Source organism: Microcaecilia unicolor, chromosome 3 (assembly GCF_901765095.1).
Source record: "Microcaecilia unicolor chromosome 3, aMicUni1.1, whole genome shotgun sequence".
In the NCBI taxonomy this organism is placed as follows: domain Eukaryota; kingdom Metazoa; phylum Chordata; class Amphibia; order Gymnophiona; family Siphonopidae; genus Microcaecilia; species Microcaecilia unicolor.
In genome coordinates this window covers 477,013,425-477,029,565 of record NC_044033.1, presented here as the reverse complement: position 1 = coordinate 477,029,565, position 16,141 = coordinate 477,013,425, and the positions used below count along the sequence as shown (strand labels likewise).

The following is a 16,141-nucleotide window of genomic DNA, read 5'->3' as shown; positions in this document are numbered from 1 at the left end:
AAGCCTTGAGAGGGAGATACTGTTACGATTCTGCTCATGTTTCAGGCTCTCAGTCATTTCGCCGCCTGGTGACCGGACCTGGTGGTTGCATTGAACTGGCTGGTTGTTGCCACCCTTTCCAGATTTCAGCCCGGTCCGGTCTGGATCTTCCAGACTGCCAGATTTGCACCTTTTGTTTGAACCTGCACAGCTCCCGTAGTTGCCTGGTGATTGCTGCAGTGAGCCTCAGCTGCTGCTGGGCTTATTAGCCATTCTGAGATGTTTCTGCTTTGCCTTTGCATCACCTAAGGCCCTGAGGTTTGTTGGGGTACTGTTTGCACTTCTGCTCAGTCTGGTTTCTGGTTCTGATTCTTGTCTGTTTAGTTTAGTCTGTAGGTAGTTAGATTAGGTTATTGTTTGTTAGTCTTGTCTCTGGGTTTTAGTTTTGTGTTTAGTCTTTGTCTGTTTGTGTTCTGGTGGCTGCTCTGCAGCTTTTAGTTCTGTGTCTTTTTTGTCAGTGTTTTGTTCCCTGTTTTAGTGGCTGCTTACAGCTTCCTGTCCTGTCCTTTAGCTTATCCTTTCCTTCCCTGCTGTCCCTGTATTTCCTTTCCCCTCTGGCCCTCAGTCCCCGTTCAGCCTAGTGGGTATCCAGTCCTGCCTTGCCCAGTAAGTCCTGCTGGCCACTTGCAGCCAGGGGCTCAACTCTTGGTGAAAGGTGGCCATGTGCAGGTGAAGTCTCACTGTTTGTCCGAGTTCTGCCTTGCCTCTGGTGTGGGGTGGTTTTGCCTGCCGCTGCCGCTCCTCGGCAGTGGCCCAAGGACTCACAAACCCAGTTCCTGCTTGGGGTACGTGACACCTCCTCTACAGCATTTTATTTCCTATTGACTTTTCTCCCCTTTTTTATGGAAGAGATATAGGGGTCATTCAATAAAGGATGCTACAAACCGAGGCACCTAAAGTGTGGACAAATCAGCAAGTATTGTGCCAAATCTGTTATAGAACACTAGTGTAAATACACAATAACACACACCTTTAGACACAACCACTTATGCTTTGTCTACGGCTGGTATAAACGGTCACTCCTAAATGCAGCAGTTTCACGTATAAATGAGAATATTCTATACAGACTATGCTAAATAGTGAGAACACCCATGATCCACTCATGCCCCTCTCATGGGAATGTCCCCTTTGCAGTTACATGTGAGAACACTTAGGCACCCAGTTACAGAATACGCTCTAAGGGGTCCTTTTACAAAAGTGCGCCAAAATATGGCCTGTCCTGGTGTAGATGCATGTATTGCTCACGCACAGGCCATTTTTCAGCGCACCTGCAAAAAAAAGGCCTTTTTGGGGGCTGAAAATGAACATGCGGCAAAATGAAAATTGGCGTGCATCCATTTTGGGCCTGAGATATTACCACCACCCACCCATTCACTTAGTGGTAAGGTCTCACACATTAACCGGACGGTAATCGTCAGAGCATGTACAATGTTGATCATCGCCCGGTTAGCGCTGCACGTCGGAAAATAAATTATTTTTACGGCGTGCCTAGTGGACGCGTGTTAAAAAATGAAATTACTGCCAGGGCCAAGCAGTAGCTGGGCGGTAGTTCTGAACTGGCATATGTTGGGGGCATGTAGGCGCCTACATGGCTTACTAAAAGGGCCTTAATGCACTTTTGTCCATAACTGCTGTTATACCCCTATTTTCGAACTGAACTACCTTTATCTTCCATTTCTGCACTACACAGAATTATCCACATAGTGGCTCCTATTTGCAGTCCACTATTCAGTATAAAAAATGGTTATAGGGGTAGAAATGATCACCAGCCTACATAGGGCTTGATTCTATATATGGCGCCTAAAATCTTGGTGCAGAAATTAAAGATGCTTAAGCGTGCCTAAAGTTTGGTGCAATTTATAGAATAACGCTTAAGCAGAGAGGTCACAATTAAATTTAGGTGTCGCCATCTGACCCAACGAAAATGTGGTTCAAATGCCAGCACCTAAATTTATGCACGGAGCACTGTTATTCTATAATTATGCATGTAACTCAAAACCATATGCCTGATCTTCCCCTGAAATGCCCTTTACCCTCCCATTTCTGCGCCCCCTTTTTCGGGCTGTGTGTAAATTTTAGGCACCTAAATTTACACGCACTAGTCCCAATTAAATCTAATTAGTGCCAATAATTTCTTGTTAAAAAGTCAATTATTAGCACTAATTGGCTCATTATTCTATTAAATTTGCATGCACAATTTTTGGTGAAATCGGGGATACTGCACAGCCAAGTCTGGGTTTCTTTATCAAGAGAACAGTGCCTCCTATATTCCTAAAAGTATGACTTCAACTAACCAGGTTTAACACTTGCTGCACTGCTACAACCCATTTCTAATACCAGTGGCATGGGGCCTGGGCCCCCCAAAAAATTGGCTCTGGGGCCCCCAGTTTGGCTGTGGGGGACCCCAACCCCCACCAGCTGAAGCGTTTATTCCCACGTTGGTCTCGCACTTGCCTCCTCTCCTGTTTCCATTCATGCTGTGCATGCTCTCATTTTAATGAAACTGAGCATGCTCACGCATGCTCATTTTCACTAAAACGAGCATGCAGTGCATGGCGCACTGAAAACAGGAGAGGAAGTAAGTGCGAGACCAGCGCGGGACAGATAAACGCTTCAGTTAGTGGGGGTTGGGGACCCCCACCAGCAAAGGTACCTTGCGGCGGGGGGAGGGGGTCGGAAGCGGTGAGGGAGGGGCGGCAGCTGGGGGAGGCGGCCTAAAATGTGCCCCCCTACCAGGGACATATCTGGACTCCAGCAGTAAGGGGGGCCAGAGCCAGAGGGAGGGGGCACATTTTAGCCCCCCCAACGACCCCCCCCCCACCGCCGCCATTGCCAGAACCCCCTGCCATTGCCAGATCCCCCCACCAACGACTCTCCACCCTCTCCCCCCCGCCGCCAACCCTCCCCCGCTGCCGTTGCTTACCTTTGCTGGCGGGGGACCCCAACCCCCACGCCAGCCAAGGTCCACTTGCCGCCTTTAAAGATATTTCTTCAGCTGGTGGGGGGCCCCAACCCCCGCCAGCCGACCCAACGTCTTTAAAGTTCTTCTTCAGCCTCTGTGGCCGTGCTGTAGTTGATAGCTGTTCAATCCATTCGGAGTCTGACGTCCCAGCACATTGTACGTGCAGGACAACGTGCTGGGATGTCAGACTCCGAACTGGATTGAACAGCTATCAACTACAGCACGGCCACGGAGGCCGAAGAAGAATTTAAAGACGTTGGGTCGGCTGGCGGGGGTTGGGGCCCCCCACCAGCTGAAGAAATATCTTTAAAGGCTGCAAGCGGACCTCGGCTGGCGGGGGGGGGGGGTTGGGGTCCCCCGCCATCAAAGGTAAACAACGGCAGTGGGGGAGGGTTGACGGTGGTAGGGGGGTCCAAGGCGAAATCTGCGGGGGCCCAGGCCCCTGTGGCCCCACGCAGATACGCCCCTGCCCCCTACACTTTGGGATCTGGTCCCCCCTCCTGCCGAGGTCTGGCTACGCCCCTGCTAATAACTATGCAAAATCATTACAATGTATCCAGCTGTTTTCCGAAAACGAGAGATCTGCATACAGGCAGCTCTGCTATAACTCAAGGTAACTTCATCTAAAAATAGCCACTCCTACCCTAGCTGAGATAACATTTAATCATCTCTCTGACCTCACGTGCAACTTTCTTTAAATTAGTAACCTTATTTTCTGACTCCTTTTACTCTCTTACCTATCTATATGTTCCATCATTGCTTATATCCTACGCTGTCTGTTAAAATTTTCTATTATATACTGTTTTGACATAGTAAGTAGTATATTATGCCATACTTTGTACTGTTATTTGAATAATTTTACTGCCGTAATTGTCTATTGCTTACATTTGATTTATTTTTACTGTACGCTGAGTGAATTCTTTCAAAAAGGCAGTAAATGAATCCTAATTAATAAACAAATACATTTAGATCAGAAGGATTACAGCCGAACAAGCAGCGCTCCAATCGGGTATTCTTGGAGAATCAGGCTTTCTTTGTGATTCTGATCCTCAATTAAACGTGGTGATATGAAAAGAAAACCAAACTGTGGGACAGTACAAAGCAGTTTTTGTTTTTTTTTGTTTTTAAAGAAGGTTCCTGTCAGGATCTCAAAATTTGTCCATCTCTAAGAAAGGCTTAAGAGCTCTGAGGGATTTTGTTATGGCTGATTTGCTTAACTTGTGTTATTTCCTCCAGGGCAGGTCTGGCTGAGAGGGAATAGTTCCACTTCTTTGTACCTTCCTTGTATAAAACTTTCAGATTTGCATACTTATTAGAATCATGCAAGCCATGATCAGGAACACGGAGGGGTTTATAGAAAAGATATCCAGCTGTTCTCAGGATAAAAACTCCAGACATTTCTAAGTAAGAGGAACAGGTGGATGTGTTATGGTGAATTCTCTCTCTTTCCAGTCTCTCCTGCGGTGCTACTGCTGAACTGCAGAGAAAATGAAATGTTTTGAGGGGCCCTTTTACTTAGCTGCGTAGGCGCCTACGTGCATCATTTTGGAACTACTGCCCTGCTACCGTGTGCCCAGGGCGGTAATTCCATTTTTTACCCACGTCCAATACACGTGCAGAAAATATTTTTTATTTTCTACTGCGTGGGGCTATTGCCGCACGTCCATTTTCAGCAAAGAAAAAGGTCTTTTATGCAGGTGTGCTGAAAAATTGACCTGCACATGTCCAATACACGAGCCTACAACAGCGCAAGTCATTTTCGGTGCACTTAGTAAAAGGACCCCTGAATGAGGTACCTAAAACTATTATGCCAATAAAGTCATCTGAAATAGAGAATGGATTGCCAAAAATATATAAATCTAAATATAAATCTACATATGCCTCCAACTTTTCCTTCATAGAACTCAACTGTGGAAACGCTTTCCCAAATTAGTAAAATCAACTCAGAACTATCTAAATTTTAGAAAATTACTGAAGTCCATCTTGTTCAAAAAGGTCTATTTCCAGGGTGCAACATAATTAGATTTACTTCTGGTTTCAAATAATTCATGGACACTAATACCTTAGATTTTCTTTACTATCTTGTTGTTTAAATGATGCCAATTTGTTTATTAAACTACTGTTATACTGTATAAATGTACTTTTTGTACTGTAGCTCTACTACAGTTTTGTGTAAGCCACATTGAGCCTACAACTAGTGGGAAAATGTGGGTATAAATGTATTATATAAATAAATAAATAAACATGACCCAACCTTTAATCCTGCGCTCATATGTTGAGTTCCTCAATGATTTACAAGCTGACAAGTCACTAAAGGACCCTTTTACTAAGCTGTATTAAGCGCTAACACATGCTGTACATCGCGCCTAACAGCATTCAAGGCGCGTTTTGGAGCTTCAGGGGCATGCCCAAAGTGTGGTAAGGATCCCGCTATGTTCTGGACTTGCCCACTGGTGACCAATTTCTGGGCAGAGATCCTAGCGGCTGTTCGGCAATATTGGAATGGTGCAGTGCCCTTGCAGCCTATAATCTTATTTGAGGAGTTTAAACTGGGAGATTTTTGAATACATGGTCTGAAAGACTTCTTAAGGAGAACTGTGCTGCAGGGAAAGAGGGAAAGAGAGTGTTGCTCCTGAATTGGAGAGAGCCAACCGGCCCAACTCTGGCACAGTGGAGGGTACAAATGATTGAGAGACTAAAGTTGGAGAGACGGGGGATTAAGGACTTTGAAACAACAGAGGGCAGACATCTGCAAGCGGTGTGGAGTCGCTTTTGGGACACGCTACAGCCAGCGGCGAGGAGCAGTCTCCTCAATAGTCACTGCCTCTAGACAATCCTGTTGAAATGAGCCAAGCCTTTCTGATTCCTTGCCCCTAATGTTAGGAAAAAGGGGAGGACAGGGGGGGCAGGGGGGAAGGGGGGGAAATGTTTGAAATCTGTTTTCGTGAATTTACATGTTGGAAAGCGTTGAATTGAGGACATGTTAAGTCTTGTAATTAGAATTGCAAATTGTAACTGTAATTGAAGATATTGTTTTGAATAAAAGATTTAAACATAAAAAAATAGAGCTAATTCAATATTAAATAAATCCCCAGAACACTAATTACCCTAATTTTACCCAAAGAAGACTAAGCGAGTGTGTGAGTGACTGTGTGGCACATAGAGAGTGAATGTGATACATTGTGAGACAGAGTGTGTGAGAGTGAGAGTCAGAAAGACATTGTATATGAGAGAGAGAGTGTGAGCCTTGCCCTCCCAATCCATGCCCATCTGTCCCCTGCCCCCTCCATTCATCCTTTTCCAGCAATTCCCCTCTCTCCCTGAGCCCTGCCCTCCCAATCCATGCCCATCCATGCTCCTCTGTCACCTGCCCCCTCCATTCATCCCTATACAGCAATTCCCCTCTCTCTCTGAGCCCTGCCCTGCAATCCATATCCATCCATGCCCATCTGTCCCCTCCATTCATCCCTATCCAGCAATTCCCCTCTCTCCCTGAGCCCTGCCCTCCCAATCCATGCCCATCCATGCTCCTGTCACCTGCCCCCTCCATTCATCCCTATCCAGCAATTCCCCTCTCTCCCTGAGGCCTGTCCTGCAATCCATATCCATCCATGCCCATCTGTCCCCTCCATTCATCCCTATCCAGCAATTCCCCTCTCTCCCTGAGCCCTGCCCTCCCAATCCATGCCCATCCATGCTCCTCTGTTCCCTGCCCCCTCCATTCATCCATTTCCAGCAATTCCTCTCTCTCCCTGAGCCCTGCCATCTCAATCCATGCCCATCCATGCTTCTCTGTCCCCTGCCCCCTCCATTCATCCTTTTCCAGCAAGTCCCCTCTCTCCCTTCCATGATCCCCCCTCGCATCCATGCTCTTCTGTCTCCCATGTCCCAGCCTGTCCCACCCTCTTCTTCCCCCCCCCCTTCGCATCCTTGCTGTCGTTTCTCCTCTGCCCTCCCGCTCCCATTGTTCAACTGCCCACCCTCTTCTCTCCCCCCAACATCCCTTTTTTTTTTTTAATTTACCTCCGTGGCGGCGGTTCCGGCAGCGCAGCATTAGGGAAGGAGGCGGCGCTCCCGACGTCTAGCCTTCCCTTCGCTGTGTTCTGCCTTCTTCTGACGTCATCCTTGACGTCAGAAGAAGGCGGAACACAGCGAAGGGAAGGCTAGAGACGTCGGAGTGCCGCCTCCTTCCCTGACGCTGCGCTTTGTTTGTTTTTTTTTCCGCCCTCGACGTCATGACGTTTGCCCTCAACGTCATGACGTTTGACGCGAGGGCGGGGCAGAGACGGCTGGCAGCCTGGCTGGCTTCACACCACGAATCCACGAACCCTTCAAGTAATGTTTGAGTGACTTCAGAACGTTGTCTTCAGAACGTTCACGGTGCGTTTTATTATATTAGATGTTTAATTATTTTTCAATCATGAATAAAATGTAAGATTTGTGCTCAGACGTAAACGTGTGCAATATAATGTCATGCTAATAAAATAAATAAAGTGTCTACCACAATCCAGTTGGAACCTGGTTACGTTGCAACAGATAAAGAATATCTATATATATAAAAGGCACCTCCAACGTTCCATTGAAGCCTCAAGCCGGAAACTTGAGGCGCCCCGAGATATCCGGTTTGGCCTGCAGGCTCCAGTCACTGTAGCTCCGCCCTCGCGTCAAAACGCGATGATGTTGAGGGCGGGGCAGGCCTGCAGTCACTGTACCTACGCCCTCACGTCAAAACGCGATGACGCAGAGGGCAGGGCCGCAAACACACAACGCATAGCTTCCACACGTTCTTTGACATCTGCTGGGAGAGCGCTCCGAACTTCACAAACTCGCAATCACGTCACTGAGGGACGAAGGAAGAAAGAGGAGAGGTGTGGAACTCCGAAGGGAGGCAAGGAGGGGGTGTCTGGAACTCAGGAGGGAGGCAGGACGGTGGGGGGGGGAGGGATTACCCTGCTAGCACCCGTTTCATTTTTTCACGAAACGGGCATTTCTTACTAGTAATTAAATAAAGCAAGCCTCAATTGTCCAGGGTGAGATGACATATTATCAAACAACCCCTATTGGACATCTCATCACAGGCTTGCCCTCAAACCCTGAAAAACAGCAGTGTAAAAACACTGGAAAATACCTGGAGAAAACCACTCCTTCAAAAACCAGATTTGAGGGCACCATATGGACAAAAATTACCAAATCAATGTAACCTTGTTTCAAATAGAATACAAAAAAGCTGAAGAAAACATCAAAAAACTTCTTCAAAATGGCAAATATATTTTCTTATGTGGCAGAGAACCAAACACTTATCTGTGCTGTAGAGCCTCTAGTATTGGGTTATTCGTCCACCCTGCAACATTCAATGACTTACTATCCACAGGTATTCGTTCCAACTTGTCTCTACTCCCACCTTGTCATGAAAGTGAAACGTCAAAATTTTCCACCTCAACAAGAGATACAAGCCCTCCGTAGCTCAAATATTACCTTCCAAATATTTTTGAATTCAATATAATGTTATGCCATTTGTGAGGTCCTTTTACTGAGCCGTTTTAGGGCCTACGCATGCCCAACGTGTGCCAATTCCGAGTTACCGCCAGGCTACCGCGTATGCTAGGCGGTAATTTCATTTTTGGCGTGCATCCCCTAGGTGCGCCAGAAAATTATTTTTATTTATTTATTATTTTATTTCTAGCGCACGGAGCTACCAGGTGGTAAAAGGCATTTGATGTACGTAGACCCTTAATGCCTTACCACCCTTAACGCGTGAGACCTTACCACTAAGTCAATGGCTGGCGGTAAGGTCTCAGACCCAAAATGGACGCGCATCAATTTTCATTTTGCCGCATCTCCATTATTGGTCAAAATATTAAAAAGGCATTTTTACAGGTGCGCTGGAAAATGGATCTACATGTGTCCATAACACATACCCACATTACCGCAGCCCTATTTATTTTTCAAATTTTGTTTGGAGGGGGTATATCAGGGTGGAGAATGGGTGAGGAAATGCTATTCAGCTAATTATCGCTATGGTTAGCGATGGGAGTCCTTAGCACCTCATAAACATGAGGTGGTAAGCCCGCATTAAGAGGGTCTTTTACTAAGACGCGCTCACATTTTTGGTGCTGCGCTAAACATTAGAGATACTAATGCATTCCTACGGGCGTCTCTAACATTTAAAGCGCCCACAATTTTAGCATGCGCTAAAAACATGAGCGAATCTTAGTAAAAGACGCCCTAATTTTTTAAACGGCTGCATGCTTACACTAACATTAGCACAAGGCCAGAATTCAACAAATAGAAAAATGCCTATTTTACGGCCGCCTAGAAATGGGCTTAGCACAGGAAAGTTCCATGCTAGGATGTGTTAAGCCTGTTTACTAATATAACTTAGTAAAAGTGCCCTTAACACTTTATTCCTCATTCTGTATTTCTGGGGAAAGACCTTCATGAATCTTACAGGAATTTCTCCAAAAGTGTCTAAGATAAAACTCTCCCCTTTTTACACAAAAGTCTTATATTTATTTAGTTAGATTAACTTCTTATATACCACTTGCAAGACCAAAAGCTATCAGAATGGTGCAGCAGGTATTTTTCTGTCCTTGGAAGGCTGACAATCTAGAGGCCCCTTTTAGCATGCTGTGGCAAGAGGGGGCCAGCACTAGCTTTGGCACGTGCTTTAGATGTGCACCGAGGCCCCCTTTTACCGCAGCTGGAAATGGCAGGGCGGCAAGTAAAGCACTTGCCGCGGGGCCATTTCAGGGGGGAGCCCTTACTGCCACCCATTGAGGTGGCGGTAAGGGCTCCCGTGTTAACCCTGCAGTGTGCAGCATTGCTCGATTACCACCGGGTACACTCCAGCGCTACAAAAATAAATAAATTTTTGTAGCACCAGAAATGACGGCGCGCTAGGGGTGGGATGTACCGCCGGGCTGCTACGGTAGCCCGACTGTACTTTCTGTATAGCTAGCGGTATGCCCGCATTGGGTTTACCGCCGCTTAGTATAAGGAGCCCTAGCTTTGTACCTGAGGCAAAGGAGGGTGAAGTGATTTGCCCAAGATAACAAGGAGCAGGATTTCAGCTGATTCTCAGTCCCCTGCTCCAGTGACGATCCTAGGTCGGCTGCCACCCGGGGCGGATCGCCGATGCGCACTCCCCCCCCCCTCCTGGCGCAATGACACCCCCCCAGCGCATCACCCCCCCCCCCCCCCCCCCCCGGGTGCATTCTTGGCTGCTGGGAGCAGCCGCGCGGCTGTCGGCTCCGCTGGTTCCCTGCTCCCTCTGCCCCGGAACAGGAAGTAACCTGTTCCGGGGCAGAGGGAGCAGGGAACCAGCGGAGCCGACAGTCACGCGGCTGCTCTCTGCACCCCTCCAGCGGCGTGCACCCGGGACGGACCGCACCCACCGCCCCACCCTTGGTACGCAGCTGCCCTGCTCTAACCATTAGGCTACTCCTAATAAGGAGGAAGAGGACTCAATGTAATCAAAGAATCCTAGCAAACAGCCAAAATAAAAAAATTCTTATTCCATCTATTAACATGAGATCCCAGTATTAATTAACAAATCAATACTTCTGTACAATCAAAAAAAAGAGACTTCTATGCAGCAGTTCTGCACTGAAGACACAGTACTGCCACCGCCATTCCACTCATGATCAAGCAGCAACACAGTCCATCCAGTTCTCACAGGCAGCAGTGGTTTTTACACATGAAGGTAGGGGGGAGGGGGGTCACACCAGAATGTGAATAAAGAAGCTTTCCTGGCATCAGGCTATCTTACAGACAACCAAAAAGGCATGATTATTATTGAAAATATTTTCTTATCTGAATACTAAGGAGCTGTTTCATTTACTTTTTTTCCATTTAAAAAACAGGATAGATAAAAAAAAGAATAATCACAGCGCACAGTTCCTTAAATATTACTATCATTATTTGTCCTGTCTTCTCATGTATAAGCACAACACATTCTCATAAGAAGATGGATAAAGCTCAGATATAGGGCCTGTTTCACCAAGGGATTTTTCTATCCTGTGTCCCTGGGGAAGAAGAACAAAGCTTAGTTATTAAAGCCCTCACACCTTACAATCTGGACTAAAACCTAGTTAAATATGTACATATCTCACAGCAGTCTTTCTTTCAATAGAAGCCAAATGAACACTTGGCAGAATTAGAGATTTTCCCCCAGATTCTATATATGGCACACCCAAATTTGGGCACAATTCTGAAATGTGTGTGCAAATGAATTGGCTAATGAGCCATTAACTAGCAATAATTGGATGTCAACAACCACAATTATTGACATTAATTGGCACCAATTTGGATTAACGCACTCATCTGGCTGCAGGCTACTCTATAACACTGAGCACCTAAATCCCACAGGGTACAACCCAAAAGGGGGTATGGCCTTGGGAGGGGCATGGGCGGGTCAGAGGCATTCCAAAATGTTGCACAGGGTCTTATAGAATAGTGGATTTTCGTGCCCGACTTGGGTACTGGGATTTACACCAGGTTTCAGCAGGCGTAAGTCTGGCACCCAGCGTTGGGCAAGAGAATTAGCGCTAAGCACTGTGAACCACTCTGTTAATTACTTTTGAAGGGTGGTATACAAAAAAAAACTTAATAAATGTAAACAAAATATATAGGGGCCGAAATTCAGACCATGGAAAGCAGCCCAGCTAACTCAAGTGGTCGGCGGTGAACCCAGAAATTCAATGCTGGGCCGTATCCTGTGAATGGCATTGAATTTTTTTTTGGGGGGGGGGCTGCTACAATCAAAGCCAGTTAAGCCAATATTCATTGGCTGACCACCTAAGTTATAACGGCCAAAGATAGACCTGCTGGTGACTGGGCTAGCCACTAACCCCCAGATTGTGTATAGTGCGCGTAAATCCGGTTGTATTCTGGATTTGGCATGCAATCTAATTAACAAGCCAATCAAACTTAACAAGCAATTATTGACACTAATTGGCATTAATTAGAATTTACACGCACAACTGTCTAACCGGATTCTATAAAGTGATGACACGGATCTGAAAATGGGGTGTGGCCATAGGAGGGTCATGGGCATTCCTAGAATTTACGTGTACTGTTATAGAATACGCCCCTTCTGCGTGTAATTTAGGAATCGGCATTTACACCAGGTTTTCATTAGCGTAAATGACCACGACTAAATATAGTTGCAGAAAATGGGTGTTGGGTGTATTCTATAAACTACACCTAGATTTATGCATACTGTATTATCTGTGCCTAAATTTAGGCGCAGTTTATAGAATACTCCTAAGAATATTTTTTTTGGTGCCGATTTTTTAAGCCCGATATATAGAATCTAGCCCAAAGCGCTAATATTCAGTCGAGATGACCGGCTACCTCACTTTGAGGATTAGCGCTTAGCCGACGTAAGGAGCCGTTCCTGGCCGGTTAAATAGCACTGATTAAAGAGCAGATATTCTATAAAAAGCATGCAGCCTTTATAGACAACACTTAGCGTGATCTTTTCCGTTACCAATTTTTGAGCACCATTTACATAATTACCCTCTCTGTGACAAAGAAAAGAAGAAAGAACAAGCGTTTACTGGCCAGTGGCAAATAAAAGTTCAATCCTTTTTATATCCCAAACATGTGGAATAACAGCACAGGCAGCATATGGAATTTGAAGGGAGAAAAACATTACTTTATCCAAGATGGGTGAAGCAAAACTGCAACCCCTGACCTTTGGTGTTCATTATCTAGCGGTTAGAAAATGAACTGAATTGTGCTTTTTGCCAAAAGATATTTGTTAAGGTGGAAAAATAGATCATCCCTCCTGTCTCCCTCCCCCCCCCCCCCCCCCCCCCCCCCCCACACACTCCATCCTTGGACAAGAGAACTAAAATATGAGAGGAGGCACTGCCTTCTCTCACCATAATCAAAGAAGAGCAGACCTTTATGCTGAAGATTTACATAGACATCATATAAACAATGCTGGTGCCAGCAGGGTTCCCACGCCTGTTGGGCAACATTTTACAAGACCAGGACACTGCACCAGTGACTTCACAGTGAGAATCCTCAAAGGTAACTTTAAAACCATACAAGAACGTAAGACCTTTGAAGTCAGAATGATTGAATATTTTAACACCCAACAGAAAGGACTTAACAAGGACCTGGGGTTCCTAGCCCATTATAAACCATAAAGCTGTATGTCTCTGTTGATCACCCTCCCCTCACCTGTCCACACCCACCCTGTTAGAATACCAATGGTATACTTTGATGTCCCCATGCATACTTCCTACCCACCCCCATCCTCCCACCCTGTCAGACTGTCATAGCAATGCTTGAATGTTTTTCACTTATATACACTGTCAGCTAGCACATTTGCTTATTTCCGATCTGACGAAGAAGGGCAACCTTCGAAAGCTAATCAAGAAATGTATTAAGTTATGTCCAATAAAAAAGGTATCATCTTATTTTCTTTTCCATGTTTTATTTTGTTTGATTTCTATTGATAACCTTAACAGTGGACTAACACGGCTACCACACTCCTCTGCTGAAGATAGGAAACGGTTGTGCACTGGGAGTATTATTCTGTGGCACTGAGCTACTGGTATTAGTACAAAACTTTTTTTAAAACTGTTTTTACTATTTCACAGCACAGAACCTTTTTAATCCTAAAGAAGAAAGGGAAAGCTGCTGAAACCAATAGTTAAGAAGCAGTACGATTATGGAAGGCGTGAAAACACCCTCAAGTGAATTTATCTGTCTACAAGACCACAAGCTGTCAAAGAAAGATACTTTCTGCATCTGAAAGCGTGTTGTCTATGGATCTCCACAAATGATCATCTTAATACAGTCTCTCTCCGTTATGTAACATGCTGATTATGAATTATATATGATGACTTTTCCCCGTGCTGAACATTAATACTTTGTATTCGATATGAACTAACATTTTAGAACGACATGCTAACAGCAAAGATATTAACACATTTGATGGATGTTCTAGACCAACACAAATGCAGAATGATCGCATTTTCCTGCGGAATCCATTCAGGTTTGATCTGTGCCATGAATGAATTGAAAGTTCCTCCTCCCCCACTCCATCCATTTCAGGGGGGGAAAAAAAATAAAGAAAAAAAAACTTCTCATAGATCTTCAATGCCCTTCTGGAAAACATTTTTATTTATCCTCACAGCTCTCTTACAACAGGAACTGACTAGGTGTTAAACAGGAGGGATGATTAAGGCTTATTCCATTATAAGCCTACATTTCCATGGCTGCTGTTTAAGGGCCCTGACAGGAAGGGTGTTTCCAGGATCTGAGTACTCAGGCATCTAAGACATGGCAGCAGCATCACTGTAGCACGACAAAAGTTAGCCATACACTGAATTCAATTCTTACATCGTGCTGCACACCATGCCATCATCATGTCCTACCAATAGAGCCACATCATCTGCCCAATTACATCCAAAAATAAAGGTGGCAGGAGGGGTTAGTGATGGCCACCCGATCTGACAGAACGAAATAGCAATAGGAACGAGGTAGATAATCATTAAAAAAAAAAAAAAAAAGCACTTACTCGGCCATCGAACACCTCATGGCTAAATTGCTGGTCCACATCCTACAATGCATCTTTCTAACTGCCCTCTGATCATCCAGCCACACCCCGGGCTCTCGGGCACATCAGCCAGGCTTTGCCTTCTCCTCGGTGCCTGCTCAAAGGGGCAGAAGCACAGTGCCCTCTGCCTTCTACCGCTACCCCGCCTGCTCCAGCGCCCACCGAAAGAGCAGCCTGGCAGCTCCACCTGCACGGACGCAGAGAGCAGCCCTCAGCTGCCGAGGGAGGGGGAGGGGGAAGAGCTGACAGCCCCTCCCGGTGAGAAAGCTCCCAGCATGTAGCCACCATACATCCCGGCTGTCAAAAAAAAAAAAAAAATCACGGCAGTCCAGTGGCTGTAAACACACACACACACACACACACACACACTGACACACAACACACACACACACACACACACACACTGCCACTCCTTGTCTATCCATGGACTACACATGGGGTGCTATCACATGCACTCACGATTTTAGTGCAGACCTAATCTGACCTCTCGCTCATTGCCAAAACATGCCTAACAGTCTCATCAGCATCACTTCTCCAGACACGAAGGCCCTTTTAAAAAAAAATAAAAACAATTTGGAGACAGAAATCCTACTGATCTGGCACAGGCCGTAATCTGTACACCGTGCGTACAGAGAGATACAAGAGACTTAGACGTTTTAGAAATATCGCACTTGAACCGTGGATTCTGGGTCTGAACTTACGACAGATCATCTTCCATCTAAACCCTGGGGGGGCAGAGGGTGCTACCGGTTTACAAAGATGGCATCGACCACAAAATAAAATCCTGACCTATGTGATGATGCACAGGGACAAATAATTCCAACCCTGTCATTTACATCAAATCATTTGACATGAAAAAGGGGGTGGCTGTGCTGAATACAAGAAAACCCACCTACAGCAAATCATCGTCCTGTGACTGGACAGGGTCCAAAATGAAATACATGAATTGATACAGTTTCCTTACTTTAGCATGGCCTCCTCTTTCTCTTCCTCTTCTTTCTGCCGGTCCATCACAGCCAAAATAATTTTCCTTTCTTCCTCTGTCAGGTGGCTCAGGTCGGGGATTTCTGGCATTTGGGGAGGTATGATAGGTGGGCGAGGGCCGCAGGGCCCTAAGGATGAAGACATTTTCGGCAGCCCTCCTTTTCTTTTCCCCCCTCCTCACCTTTGCCAGAGCAAAACGGGCTCGTCTTCCCACCCCCTGGTTATAAGGTAGTCCTCGGCTGATCGAGCAGCTCTCTCGCATAGCAAATCAAGCTTGTCACGGTCGCTTGCATCCAACCGGCTTTCTTTGTTTTCCCGGGATTAGTGACATGTCTTTCTCTTTTCCTCTGATGCACATCCTAGCACATTCTCTCTAAGAGACTGACACACAGCAGTGTTGCTCTCGCACTGCAATCAATATGGCAGAGTGCCCCGGCTCTTCCTCCCTCTCGTTTGCCTTTCCCTCCCAGCTCCCCTCCTCCCCATCCTCACTCACACAGCTAATAGGTGAGAAGCAGCAGGAACCAAATCCCAGCAGGGCTGGGGGAGGGAGGAGAGGCTGGGAGGTCAGGGTGGGACTA

The 16,141-nt window shown here is 46.1% G+C and overlaps 1 protein-coding gene across 7 annotated transcripts in view; it reads right to left on the bottom strand.

The window, feature by feature from the left end:
- RIMS1 (regulating synaptic membrane exocytosis 1) overlaps window positions 1–15,704 on the bottom strand; it is an 871,728-nt gene extending 856,024 nt beyond the window's left edge. For 5 of the 7 annotated variants that reach the window (XM_030199020.1, XM_030199021.1, XM_030199022.1 and 2 more), the window contains exons 1-2: window positions 15,541–15,704; window positions 14,584–14,590 (exon numbers count right to left, since the gene is read on the bottom strand). In XM_030199020.1, coding sequence (XP_030054880.1) covers window positions 14,584–14,590; window positions 15,541–15,704 — 171 coding nt within the window. The remainder of the gene's footprint in view (window positions 1–14,583; window positions 14,591–15,540) is intronic. The other 2 variants (XM_030199019.1, XM_030199018.1) reach the window with 1 other exon arrangement.
- Between the last annotated feature and the right edge of the window lie 437 nt (window positions 15,705–16,141).